The sequence below is a fragment of the Diadema antillarum genome, unplaced genomic scaffold (assembly GCF_040938485.1).
Source record: "Diadema antillarum isolate AM-2024a unplaced genomic scaffold, OU_Dant_1.0 scf00000027, whole genome shotgun sequence".
In the NCBI taxonomy this organism is placed as follows: domain Eukaryota; kingdom Metazoa; phylum Echinodermata; class Echinoidea; order Diadematoida; family Diadematidae; genus Diadema; species Diadema antillarum.
The window spans coordinates 2233425-2248677 of record NW_027270916.1 but is presented as its reverse complement, the minus strand read 5'-3'; the positions used below and the strand labels follow the sequence as shown (position 1 = coordinate 2248677).

The following is a 15253-nucleotide window of genomic DNA, read 5'->3' as shown; positions in this document are numbered from 1 at the left end:
ACGTTAATCGATCACCAAGGTAAAGCCGTCAATACGAGTCCATAATGCCTGCACGTGTGCCAAAATCATCGGACCGTGGGTAATCCTATACCAGGTGCTAGCCAGGCGGCACGTTGTTCGGGAGCTCCCTCCCGTGGACGACGAAAAGATGAACTTGGTGTTCACCTCATTTCTTAAAATAATTTCTTTGTGTGCCACTCCTCACGAATTTCTTTTGTTTTTCCTTGTATTTTTCTAGTGGTGTCATTGCGAATAATTTTTAAATGCGTAATAATGATAACGTCTCCATTGTATCATGTTTACAGTTTCCAGAAAATATAATATAAATTTCACTTTTCCTTTGTTTCTTCGTTTCCTTGATTCATCTATATATTTATGTAGGGTTTTTTTATTTACTTATATATATATATATATATATATATATATATATATATATAAAGCTTTTTATTCCGTTAATTTATTCATTCATTAATTCATTAATTCATCGATCGATCGATCTATTTTTTTTCAGGTTTTTCTACGAGCAAACTAAACTTGGTGTCCAAAACCTCGCTCGAAAGTGCGCGAATCGAATTTGTGGTAAAGAAAAACGACAGCTGGTATACTCAGGATAAGTGCCGGTACTGATTTTGTGGTACAGTAACGGCCATAGAACGCTGCTTCGTCGAAATCCAAAGAGATGGTGTACAATCTCTTTCTTTTTGTAGGAGTCTGTACAGTTGTGCCTCCGTATGTTATAACCAGCCAGTTCAAGTCCTTTGTTCATCACGGCTTGCAGATGTATTCATAACGTATATATAGGGCCTATTAGCTTCAGCACGTTTTTGTGTTCTGGGTTTTATAATAGTATACATTGTAACGAGAAAGCATGTGTATCTGTGTGTGTATGTGTGTGTGTGTGTGTGTATGTGTGTGTGTGTGTGAGTTTGAATTGTAGTCTCTGTGTGTGTGTTGTGTGTGTGTTTGCATGTGCGTGCGAGAGAGAATGGGGTATATTCAGTGTGTTGAGGCCACCTAAATTTAAATCTTGAAGTGTTTTTATTGTAATTCAAAGAGGATGTAAGTGATTGGTTCGTTACTGAGCTATAATCGTATCAACCAAATACGAGTTACTTTATCTGCCACTAATTCAGCACCATTTGTGACAATTTTTTTTTTCAATGTTTCAGATGTAGCATCCCATTCGAAAAAGCCATATAACTATATAGATTAATGTCATGTATCGATTTATCTGAAAACTATGATAGTTGTGATGGTAGCAGTAATGATGATTCATAAAAGATAATGACAAACGTTGTTAACTTAGTGTGGCATGTGAATTGGCGATTGGTTTAACTTACCAGACCATGTTTTCTGTGGTTGGCAATGACTGAAAAAAGTATGAATAATAACAGTTACTATTTATTGATAATGTTTCAAGAGGAACAATATTGAAGGAAACAAATCTCTCCTCTGAACCCTTATATTTCCCGTATAAGTGTTTTTCCCCGTGGCAAAATTTCCAGAAGCCTTTTGATATGCTATATTTATAATTGATTATCGAATTAACTAATTCTAGAAGATTGAAATAATCTGTATTTCTTTTAAATGTCAAATGTTTGAACGTTTTGTGTGTGTGTGTGTGTGTGTGTGTGTGCAAATTTACTTGGGTTTCTCCGACACATTTTAAATTCCATGCAGAGGCATAATACTAATTTAATGATGCCAAGACTAGAATTTCTGCGTCAAAGTTAATGGGTTCGAAGTATAATGGGTTGGCATTGTTATGTTGAAGTGTTTGAATGCAGTGTTTAGCGTTAGGAGCAGGGCGACTGCTGACATTTGATATCAACTATCTTCCAGTGTGGATTACAATCTGATACGCTAAAACGACACATACACATCTACTCGTCACAACCACGTCAACATACTGTCGAGTTGTCATTTTCATTTCTTTGTCATTTTCATTTTTAATGGCATTCTGATTATTTTCTTTCTATGTGGGGTTTTCATTTGTAACGACAGTGCGTGACCAGTAGGCCCTATTTATTTTTACAATATGCCCAATGCTGTAAACGCGTGGCTGAGCGTCTCGAAAAAACAAAAACAAAACAAAAACGAAAAACTAGACAAAAACTGTTTGTGAACACGTACCATTATAGTGTCGAGTGTCCCTATTCTGTGGTGTAGATTTTCGTTTCGTTGACCTGATCTGTTATGTGGTTTTTCGTTTCGTGCGGCTGCAGGAGGAACAAGGTGGAGAAGCAACGGTATCATGCATAATTCCACTGGTTTCCATGGCAACGCTTAGCTTGCGAGCGCAAACGACCAATAAACCGGCGGAGGCAGCAGCGCCTTACGACGGCACTGCCAGAATATCTTCCATTATTTATATGCGAGAATTGGGGCGGGAATCACGTCTGTATTGAGTGTGTGCTTGTCTGTGCATGTATGTGTCTGTGTGGAAATTAATCTCTTTTTTTTACAGCTTTTGTGCAATTAACATGTATCAAACTTCCATTAATTGACGATGCTCTTGATGTTGTTGATTTTATAGCTCTGTATTGTGACGGAACGTAGGATTTTCGTATTAGCGCAGTAGTGTGTTCGTTATAGGCTATAGGATGACTTCTTATATTATGTGTAGAATCTTTGGCTAGCTCAAGCTGACTTCCCGTAAAAATTCCCCCTACTCTCTACATATCCCCTTCTCTCTCTCTCTCTCTCTCTCTCCCCCCCCCCCCCCCCCCCCCTTGCCCCTCCCTCTTTCCGTGTCTTTCTTCCATCACCTCTCAGCTTATGTGCCCCTACAGGAAGGGTAGACGAAACTAAATTCAAGTTGTGCAGAAGGGCAGGAAACTGCCCTGGGATTTCGTGTTATAGTTTCACAATCGGTACGTTGCTCTCGAGTCCCACCGGACCCCTTCCCCGTATCATAATTTTTTATACTAGAGTATACCCCTATTCACTGAATCGCGCATTATTTTATTTCAAGAGTGACTAATGTTTACTCCAATGGCACCGGAGGTTTTTTCTTCTCGAAAGGCTTTGAATAATAATAATAATTATAATAATAGTAGTGATAATAATAGTAGTGATAATAATGATAATAATAATGATAATAATAATAATATATTATTATTATTATTATTAATATTATTGTTATTATTATTATTATCATTGTTATCATTATTATTATTATTATCATAATGATGATAATAATGATTATAATGATAATAGTAATAGAAAGAGGTATACCAATATAAATACATCCCAAAATAGTCGCGTAGAGGAGGTTCATTTACAGTCGTTAACTTGGAAAATATCTGGCTCAGCTACCGTACTTCATTGTAATCTTGTTGAGCGTATATTTTATAACGACATTTTGTTTCAATTCACCTAAAATACTGGGGTACAGAGCACAAATTTGTAAAAGGGAACTGGGACTGTAAAACATACGTTTATGATGTGGTTGAACTGCCATCGGATGTATCCTTTTAAGGAGAAAATTACTTTAAGACAGTACAGGTGATGTCGCTTTTTCAGAGAAAGCAAAGCGACTTTTTTCACCCCAGCTTCGAAAGTAAAGGGTCGGACTTCTTTGTCATTATGTAATTTGAAATGAAGTGAAAGGCAATTCCGGACAAAATAAAAGTCATTCTGAACAGAATGCTTAAAATTCAGTATGCGCAACGGAAAAGGGGAAAAAAAATCATATAAAACTTCGGAATGTTACGAAATTATGAATTTCGACGATTTTTGTCAGAGTTCTCGAACAGTATGCATGCGAATCAGCTGATAAAATAATCGTCTCACATTTTCGCATTGCATAAAGATGACGAAAAATAAAATACCCTGCAATGAAAGTGTAAAACATTAGTAATGTAATTTAGCAGTGTTTAGGGCTGAATAACTTCAAAATAATCGTCTGTCGGATATAGTTATTATAGGAGTTCAGAGTATATGCCTATGTACATGGGGCATGCGTTTGGACAGAACCCTGGAGATTTCCAGATTATGTATACAAACTGTTGTACGGTAAGTTGTGAGGCGAACACATCACTCATTTATTTGCTTATTCATATTGACTGTTCAAAAACTGTTTTGTGAAAATTCACAAAGCTTCATAATTTTATAACTATTCAAATTTTCGTTTGTTTTTTTAATCAAATATTCATTGTTGTGATATTTTCAAATTCTACTATTTTCTTTGCAGTTAGAGTTCAGTCTCCAGTGAGTCATTTACGAAATTGGCCAATGATAATGGACGCATTATTTATGACGTGTAACTGTAAACTGCAGCATGACGTTCAAGTGCTCACAATATAAGAATCAAATGATATGCATTTAGGTAGATGAAAAGCACCCATCTCTCGATGACTGTCTTTATTTACCTTTTCTCTAATCAAAATACATTTGTCTGTATTGCATTTCCCATTTCGATATTGCATGATTGACATATTATTCAACACACGAGCTAGACAAACTAAATAGATTATACTGAATTGACATAGAGACTGCCAGCTTACAATCACCAGGAGCACTACGTTTTTAGTCCGTGTTATCTCTTTACTATCTTTGCATTAACGGTGCACTCAATTTTACCTATAGTACATTTATATCATGGCACTGATTTTCGCAAGTTTAAAACGAAGATTTCAAAAATGTACACACTAGTTTATTCCGTTTTTCACTTTCACACAAAATCTACCACGCAGAGTGTTTCATAATATACAGCAACTATGACTCGAGTAGAAACACGGCATACATATTACATACACAACAATCACGACCAACTGAAGCCCTACAGTCCAGTCATAGGTACGCCTTTTCTGTTTGTTTTTTAGCCACGATCATGGACTGATTAACGGGAACAGTTAAAGCATGGGGAAGAAAGGTGAAAGTGTCGGTTGAGAAGGCAAGGTATGGAGACAGCCATGCATGTTATACAAGAATCGGTGTTCTCTCCTGGGGCCTGTTTCATAAAGATTGATCATAGGATTGATTTTTCGGTTAAAACGATTCAAAAAAGTTACGTTGGATCTGCCTTTAAATCTATGCTTTAAATCAAGCGTAAGTATCTTTATGAAACAGACTTAGATCAGGATTGGTCTTACGCTCGAGTCGCTGAGTTGCGCTCAAAATCGTAAGATCAATCGTAACTCTTTATGAAATAGGCCCCTGCCCTGATGGCATGCACATGATATAGGGTGCGTTTATCAACTCCTTTTCTCGGCAGAAACAGGTTTTCCAAACAGCTTTCAAGGAATTTTTATGAGTTGATAAACGCAAAGCTGTTTTGAAAGCCCTTTCGGAAAGCCTTTTCGAAAGGGTGCGTTTATCAACTCTCCTTTTCTCGGCAGAAACAGGGTTTCCAAACAGCTTTCAAGGAATTTTTATGAGTTGATAAACGCAAAGCTGTTTTGAAAGCCCTTTCGGAAAACTTTTTCGAAAGCCGCAAATTTGTGGCTTTCCAAACAGGTTTCCTTAACAGGTTTTCAGAAACCTGTTTGTAAAAGCCTTTTGAAGTTGATAAACGCAAAGCTGTTTTGAAACGGCTTTGTAGTATTGTACTGCAGTTACGAACAATGCACGCCTTATATGACCTCTTCTCCTCGGGTCGAATTGCGCAATGCAGCTGTGCAGTGACAGGCCAGTTATCATGTTCGCGAAGAGAGTTGATAAACGCAACTATTTTTGAAGCCGTTTCTAAAGGGCTGTAGAAAGGGCTTTGGAAAGGGCGTTGGAAAGCCGTTTAAACAGGGGAAAGTTGATAAACGCAGCCACAAATACAGAGAACTGACGACTCGCGTGCGTGACGTACAAGTCTTCCGTGGATTTTCACTTAATTTCGCATGAAACCTGTACTGAAAAACTATGCGAAACACGACTGTCTTCATAATTGAATTCATAATGAACGATTAACGTTGGTTTGCATTGTTAACCTGTCTAAACTGCTGCAATCTCTTTGCGTAAGTTGCTTTTCGATTTAATCGCACTTCTTACGTGTCTGTGGCTCATCGGACAACTTGTGGATTTAATTGTATTTCTGAGCTGTTGCGTAGATTATGATACATGTATTGCGGCGTCTCCCATTATCTCTGCCCAATGGATGAATAAAGAATCCCTTTAAATGCAGAGTTCTATATAAGCGAGCCAGAGACTCTCATTAATGATATGCTAGGACGCCCTCTACGTTCTTATGATCGTCGACTTTTGCCACATCTTTCCAATGAGTGACAGTGCATTCTTGATGCTTGTGACATTCCTACTGAAATAAATAAAAAGAGAAGACCAACAAATTAACGATGCTCCCTCTTTCCTTTATGGGTAAACATACAACACCCATCGTGTTACACACACGCAGAGTTTGTTAGTTCGTCAGTAAGCAATTTTGTGCACCGAGACTTTTTATCGAATTTCTACCTGCTCTACCCAGTCAATGTGATGTACATGTAATTTCAACAACAAAAAGTCACTTTGAATACCTTTACTAACATCGCTTCTCTGAGGAAACCACAAACATATAGATAGATAGATAGATAGACAGATAGAGATATACAGTTAGTCATCAAAACCGAGCAAGAACGTACTGGCTGGAATTACTCAATTTTCCAAACTTTTACGATTCTGTGCAAAGTTCTTCATAACTTGATATCGCAGCGACAAGTCATAGTGCAGCGTGCTATATTGTGGTACTAAGTAGATGACGATGTAACCGGTGGCCAGAAATTCATTGACGTAAACAGGCCGGAACAGTCTAAAATGTAGACCATACAGGAATACGATCGCGACCTCGAAATATGAAAGACGTGGTTAAGGCATCCCGAATAGATGAGTAGTGGTAAAGGGCGTTAAGCCTTGCAGACGATGCAGTTGCGATGGTACAGCTTGAAATGACGTCATTGAAATTTGAGCAGACGTCGAAAGTTGACATTGCAACTGCCGTAAAGGATTTACAGTGTCTATAGTAGAATGTTTTGACGTTTTATCACGAACTCATCAAGTACAATTTGGTATAGACTAGTGTGCATCAACATTGTGGCAATGATGACGTTAATGCGGTAGTACTAGTATACTGCTCGATGTCCACAGGTAGAGGGCGGTATAGCAATGTTTGAGTCGGGGGCGAAACTGCTTGGCTGTGTCTTTTCGCATACAGTAGGAAGTACGAGACCCTAATTTGTGCGTCAAGGATTGTGATTTCTGACGGGACTTCTGCTTCGGACAAACTCAGTCATTTTTGTTCGTGGTGTCCTCTTCCAACTGTCGGAAAGTATCGATCATCTGATCGCGAACCTTGTCGCTTAATTCCTGCACGTCATCCAGAGTGAGGCCCTCTGTTGACACGGGAGGGAGAACCTTGGCATTGTAGTGACCTGAAAGCCAAAAGAGTCCAACACGATGATGGGCAAAAGGTTTGTTTTGTGATTAAAGCGAGAAGGATGTGGTGTATGCATCTGTTATGGCAGTAATGCTGGAAGTCCCATCGCGAGACGCATTTTACCCATTAATCACAAGATCGCCTTAGAATAAGTCCCAATTCATGACTACTCGACCAGATTTATTTAATGAGGCGTTGCATGCCCATGCAGAAATCGGCTTTCTTTCGACAACGCTGTCGAGTCGACTCTTTGTTTCCTTCAGATGCAATGTACACAGTAATGTTGTGTTGTTAATGAGATAACTTCATTCTTTCTATTTTGTGACTTTATACATGAGTTTCATTGATAATTGAATATCCTGTACCGTCGTGATAGATACATGGCAGAACTGATTATCGGAAAATCTTGCCAGTCCTAGATAATTGTACTTGACCAAATGATTATGTTTTGTGAGCAGGATTGTGATTTTAAGTCAAGGTCGTATGAAGGTCATTATTCCTCCCTTTTAAATTCTTATTTTCTCTTTAATTTCAAGGTTCAAAGACTTCACGACTTTACCCTGTGTGCCATGCATATTTCCTGTCCATACGTAAGTGTGTGATATTGCACATTTGACGCAATGGCACAGAAAACGGTGGAAAGAAGATCATGAAGATGGGGAAGAACCTAAATGTATCTTAGCAAAAGTGTTGGTCGCAGAGGGCGTGATCTCGGAAGTAATCAAATTCTCTTACCTGACGTAAATGTGTGCGATTTGAAGTCTACGATGTGCTTCTGCGACGAGAATACCACTGGAACAATTGGAACCTTTCCAGAGTTAAACACAATGTTTACATTGCTGTTTAATCGATCCGGAATTCCAACTCCATAAACATAATTTCAAGAAGTGTTTGACTATTGTGCTTTACTTCTAATCAAAATTCGACGATGCACTTAGATTGTGCGACGAGAATACCACTGAAACAATGAGATTAGGACCTCTCCATAATTAAACACACGCATCGATATTTAGTTAGCATTCATTTGGAAGTCGAACTCAATAAAAAAATTTAAACAGATACCCAGAAACAAAACTCCTTAAATTAAATGTTTTTAAGGTGTTTTTATTCTAATTCAATTGGGCATGTTTGATGTAATTTTTGCCTGTAGCAAATGTGTTCTACTGTGCATGTTTTCATGTTCCAGATTGACAGTGGTTAGCAGCCGTAAAGTAACTCTTGACTTTCTGTGAACTCGAGTCGGGGTGGGGGGGGGGGGGGGGATGGGGGGAACAAAATAATTTCAGCTAACCTACCAAACACAACTGTGCATGCGTTAGAATTATAACCGCTATTACTATTTACAACTAAAGTCAAACTCATATCGAGTGTCATTTCGTGCATCTGAACTTACCTGTGCCAGGACTGCTAGATTGAAGGCACCCTTCTTAAAGGGCAACATGGGATCGTTAAAGTTGGCCTTTGACGACAATTTCCGTGTTCCCTCGGGGAAAACCAGGATTCGGTACTGTGTAAAACACGACGAGACGGTCAAGCAAAGCTATAAATCACACAGATTGTCCATTATAAAGATGATATTGTCATTCCAGTATTCATTATGCTTCGAGAATGATCATTTAAGGTTTATGGATAGATATATCTTTTACTGTATTTACAATTTTGATTTCAGTAATGAATACATTGCCTTTCTTTACTGAAGTTCTCCAGTGATGAGAAAGAATCACGTTTGCCGTTTGATCTACGTGATTTTATATCTAAATTTTCTATGAAGGCGGGTGGGATAATTCCAGTTTCGAATAATTTCGGTTTAACGTCCTATTGAACATTGAGGCGACATGCGAATACGTCATTGACATAATAGCATTGCTAATGACATATTGATAATGATGCAAGAGAGGAAAATTCTGACTTTCTATGTCAGGCCCTTAAACATATATTGCGCTCTGTACGAAAGATTGTCACTTCGTCTTCGAGACAACATCATGTAAACACAATACGGTGCCATAAGTAGATTGGCAAAAGTTCTAAATGCGATTTTTACCACCTGTCAACTTTACTTCGGCCAAAGTCTTAAATATTAAGAGATTAATATTAAGAGATTTCCTGGACAACGTTGCATAAATATCTTGTACCACCTGTCAGAGTCCCCCTATAAACCACGTCACGTGCACTATTTTATAATTGTGATAGCCCGTATCTTCACACTGGAAACACAATTGAAGCAGTGCCTTCACTTTCTTTAACTGCAGTGTGTGACAGTTTGAAATGCTTACGTTTTTTCTGTGAATAGTTTCCACGGCATGCTTCAGCGTTTCCTTCGCGCTCTTTTGGTTGCTCCTGTCAACGAAGATCGTTCCCGCCAAAACGGCCCCGAGACCAAACGGGCCGGCGTACTTCAATATTTTCTTCATTAGGATCACGCAGCGCTCAGGCCAGATTTCCATCACGCCTGCAAAGAAAAGAAGTGGAAGCTGGAGATTCGAAACACAGGAGCACATCTCCCTGTCGAGAATATTGTCTGAACCACGCCCCCTATCGCTACCCATTTGAGTATTCATTCGGTACAATGTACGATGTACACTATTTTGTTTGCGGTTTCTGCTGTCATATTGTCAGTGCTGTTGAAAATGTACACTCCTGGTTTAAACGTGTACTTGAATGCTTACAACAACAACAAAAAATCACAAAGTATCTTATAGGCCTACTGACAATACATACCATAACTTCATGAATTCTAGTTGCAAATTATCGCTCTTTCTAGACAATTCTATTATTTTCAAATAATGCTATGAGTTTGAACAAATAGTGTCATAATATCTGTGATATGAATATATACATGTATTTGTATCAACATTCGTTTGTTTGATTTTGTAATTATACGCAAAAAAGTTTACTATTAGAAATGAGTTGAATTGAATTGAATTGAATTAAAACATAATACTTGGGTCGCTGTTTATGTCGATTAATTTCCGAAAGTGAAGCACTAACAGAAGAGCTGTTGGAAGATTTGACTTTTATTGTCAATCGCAGACCGTCTCTGATCATTGCTGATATAGGTAGATTTCCTGTCTACCAGACAACACAATGATTTAATTTGATTCTTAATTCCGCCTCGGGATTACGGCAAGATCCTAGTTAAATCTATATCGCAGTATCGTTGACAGCCAAAACAGTCGTGTATACTTTATTTTTCGTGTGTGTATTTATTGCGCAGCTTAAACACTCCTTTCAGCTATTAACATTTCCAAGGGAATCCTTTGTATAGTTGATATGTCGCACAAAAAAAAAGAAACAAAACACTACATGGAAAGGAAGCCTAACTTAAAGATACGTCGGTGATAATGTATATATCATTTTTTCGCGCCTTAACTTTTTCCCCATCCATACATTACGATTCGGCTATCTCTCGTTACAACTGTTATGTCCATACAAACTTGGATGGCTTACGTATCTTGTGTGTACATAATATTTACTATATGTTAAGTACATCCGTTTCCATGGTAACGCATCAGTATCATACCTATGCAGTCCAGCGAGCTTTGATGGTTGCACACCAGGACGAAGGACCCCTTGGGGTAGTTCTCCAGACCATGAGCGGTGACACTGATTCCGAAGAGCGGTGCCTGCACCCGCTGGACCAACAGTCGCGGCACTCTATACCGGAAGTGATTGTTCAGAAGATTCAAGAAAACAGAGCAGACTAACATGAAAACAAATTCCTACATTTATTATGTGGGGGATAGATTCAGGCAAGCTTTAATAATTTCGGTTTAGATGTCGGTATACTTTGCTATCTTCTAACATTGTACACTTGTATAGCTAAAGCTAGCCGCTTTCCATAGAAGTGGCGCCGGGTGGAGGAAAAAAAATACTTTGGCTTTTCGGGAAGTGTATAGGACAACAGTATTCAGCTAATATTACTGCGAAGTTTCCAGACGTGTTTGGGTCAATAAATGTAATCAGCTTTGTGTATGATTGCGGGGTTTTGCTGTCCATTGGTCGTTTTCATACTTCGATACAGAAGACTTTTTAAAGGTACTATTTACCATTTGGAGCAGTGATTCAAAAAATGTTCGAGTTATCACATTATTTTGATGCATATGTGTAGGTCAGTTGTATCACTAAACATCCTACCATATAAAAATTTTGCAATAAAGCCTAAAATATGAGGAGATATCACTATTTTTCTCTCTAAACCATAACTGTAGACGGTTTAGTCTAGGAACAATTTTATTATAACTATTGTTCACATTCTGTATATTTAACAAGACTTAACATTGATTATACTGATTAACTTTTTTACACTGGTTGTTTCTATCCCTAACTCACATTTTAAAACTATTTTGAAGCACTACAGCTAGGGTTGCATCTGCAAATGGTAAACAATGCCTTTAACGCATGATTTTGCTTTGCATGGGGAGAATCGCGATCTCATTAAACAGGGAATCTACAGATAAGCCTTTATCAACACAATTTCTTTGGTTCATCATCCAGTCGGGTATAATTAGTGCAAGGTCAGTGAACTTTCAGTGACTGACTGTTTACAGATCAAGTCATTTCTGAGTGACTCCAAACACCACTCCACATCGCTAAATTCGCACCCTAGTTTATCTGGCAGTTTAATTAGTTAATATTAAACCAAAATGCCTGATCTGAGATTGCAATGCTTTTCAGTAGTAGTACATAGATGAAACTTCCGTAGCTTGTTATACACTACAGCCTACTAGTATATTATACTGTACATTATACAGTCGTGGTGGTCTTATTGCATTTTCCGTGCCTGTGCAACACGAGATCATGGCAAATCGCCGTGACAAATCTTTTGATTTCAGTCAAAAGCAGGCCTACTTCCTGAAAATTAAAGCACTCACAGGAAAGAATACACGATTAAAATTACTTAAAAGTACACTCCAAACGGAAAATAAAATCGAAAGTTTATTATGAGAAGATGTCAGTCACATGCATGCTACGAAAGTCATAGTGTCGGAAGTGTAAACACTCTAGACATAGAGCAAGATACATGTAGCCTAGCATGTCATCATTATAATAGGCAGGCCCATTGGAGATGTATGTGGAGAGCACATAGTGGGATTTTGTGCATTTTCTCTTTCAATGAGAATTTTGCCTGGTGTTTAAAGAGAAAGTCCTACGTGTATCAGATATGACGTATAATAATGAAAATGAACCACTGTATTTCTTACATTTGAAGGATTAAAACGCTATTATGAGATAAAATCAAACATCATGTATATATATATATATATATATATATATACTAATGTGTGTGTGTGTGTGTGTGTGTGTGTGTGTTATTATCATGATACAGAAAATAAGGTAAATTTGATGAGATGATGACTGGCGAGGTGTTATTCCAAGAGAGCTGGATCACTCATGCCTATAGTATAGCGTTTCGTGTTTCGACTGTAGTTAGTGTTTCTGTAATGCCCGTATAATGTATACTCACATTAATCTTTATAGTCGCTTCTATCAATTTTGCAATATCTGATGGCAGGTACACTACATTAGAAGAGGTTTTCACGGCTTTGTTGAAGATCAATTGAGGACAGATAGGTTCTTACGCATTCTCCAAGATAAAGAGAAATCTAAATTCCATCTCAGTCACCGGTCCAGAAGCCATGACAATGGCCTTGATGGTCTATTGTGTGTATCATCGATGGTCTAGCGATTTAAATACATGCAATTCTGTACTCTCAGAAATTCCACAAAAGTAGCTGTCGTGTTATAATATTTGTATATATATTTGAGTTTGTGCGTGCATGTCTGCGGCATGTGTGTGTGCGTGTATTATCTATCATTTACTGCGTTTGATGATGTCTGTTTTCATGGTGTACTTGGTATACTGTTGGAATAAGATGCTTCGTGTGAAACCGGTTAACATTTCTAGGTGGGATACGTGTTTGGGGTCTTGCCAGGAAACACCTACAAGATCAACGTATCACGTTTATCATGTCATGATTTATCGTCATGTTTGTAATAATGCAGTGTTGTTGGAATGAGAATGAAGCAGATCACACCAACCGCATGTTGGCTTGTGTTTTATAAAGCACATCTATAGTAGTATACATCTACTTATACATCTATAGTATAGTGCAGCTTCATTGTTTGAAGTCGAATATTCGAACGTTTGGGAAAGTTTGAAGTTTCTAATCACGTCTCTTGATTCTATGATTGATGACCAGTTCAATAAATCTCTGTCGACAAGGATCAAACCGTAAAACAATCGTGCCATCATTGCACATAATTTATACATTGATCAGTTCTGCATAATAGGACTAAACATGCAGGACGTTGTTTATAAAGCGCAGATATTATGACAGACAGGTCATGACCGCAGTCACATGTTTTGGCGAAAATTACAACAATTGGTGAGAACTCTGTGTTTTCTTTTGTGGCACTGCAAGCACGGAGGCAGCGAATCCAATAATAATTCCATGTAGGCCTACACATTTTCATTGTTTCAACGAAAAAAAAAAAAACATGTCCGATCATGGACCTGTTATACATAGATAATTCGTAGAGGTTCGAGGGAGTGTCTGAAAAGATGGTCACTCTCTAAGTGCTTTATTTTTTTTTTGAAATAATATTTATTCACTTCCAATCAAAATAATAATACAAGAAACACCAATTAACTTTGGTATTACTGTATAATACAGACATAGAAATAAATTCCTTTAAAAATTATTATACATTTTCATTTTTCGATATAACAAATAAAATGGCGTATAGTACAGGTATTTCCGAAGAAACAAAAATGTAAGTATGTTATATCTAAAATAAAACCCATTTCCAAAACAATTCTCCCTATAGCTAACCTAACTATACCCTTCCTATCCATATACTACTGTTATAAACTACCAAAGAAAAAAAAACACACACACAAACAAACATACGTGTCACACACACACACACACACACACACACGCATGGAAACACAGATTTTCAACACACCTGGTTGACTTGGGGTCACACGGGTTGAACAACTGAATTGGTATTGTGATGAGACCGAAGAAGAAATATATCCCTCCAAACGCGTAGTACTTCAGATGGAATCGAACGCTGCGACTTCGAAGGACGACAAAAACGAAAGCGACGACAAGCCCGACGATGACTCTACTCGCCTGTGTTCCCGATGACGGCTCTGTCCCGATCCCGCGGGAATCTTCATCCATTTTGTCACCTTCCCACGTCATCGCACCTCTTATCAAAGGTCACCCCTTCACCCTTCGTAGCCAGGTGTCAAAAAGACGAGTCTGCTTTGTATACAGTAACACTGTAAATCATAAACAACTCTGATGGGAGATCTTAATCCAACGATTTGCTCGATTCTTGCTCCCTCGACAGTGTTTCTCCGGCGTGTAGAATGATGTGTCAGTCCAGCTAGACAATGCACCACATCAAATATTGTGACACTTCACACTGGACTGCGTCTGTGGAATGAGATCCTGCTGTAGCTTCTATTGCGAAAATATCAATAATCATAATGATAATATGTGAGTTATGCACAGCCCTGACGTTTATATTGACTTCCGATTGACGTATTCCTTCTTTGCTTGGTTGAAATATGGAGGTAAACAAGAAATACGATGGGTTGGTACAAGCTGTCATAAAATGGCACAATAGAAACACCTGTACACAAGGAGGGAGTCTGGAGATTTGTTCAATACGCGTGGACGAGGCCGCTTCTATTCAAAGTTCGCTCGAGCACCCGCCATAAAAAGTCCGTTGCCCCGATTGCAAATGGATCATCGTAAGCATTCAGTAACCGCCGGAACGCAAATCTTTTGTTTATCGCGATCCGTTAAACCATGGAGCGACTTAACATCAATATTGTTCGGCTCGCGGAGATTTGGCAATGTCTGTCTTGAATCT

At 38.2% G+C, this 15253-nt stretch overlaps 2 protein-coding genes across 2 annotated transcripts in view; one reads left to right on the top strand and one right to left on the bottom strand.

Annotated features, from left to right (window-relative positions):
* LOC139734946 (uncharacterized) overlaps window positions 1-15253 on the top strand; it is a 41400-nt gene that overhangs the window by 19966 nt on the left and 6181 nt on the right. The window lies entirely within an intron of this gene.
* LOC139734756 (1-acyl-sn-glycerol-3-phosphate acyltransferase alpha-like) lies at window positions 7213-14577 on the bottom strand. The gene is made up of 6 exons (XM_071645555.1): window positions 14333-14577; window positions 10884-11017; window positions 9637-9812; window positions 8757-8870; window positions 8099-8171; window positions 7213-7358 (listed from the first exon to the last, which is right to left on the bottom strand). The coding sequence occupies exons 1-6, from the start codon at window positions 14572-14574 to the stop codon at window positions 7213-7215; spliced, it is 885 nt and encodes a 294-aa protein (XP_071501656.1). The 5' UTR covers window positions 14575-14577.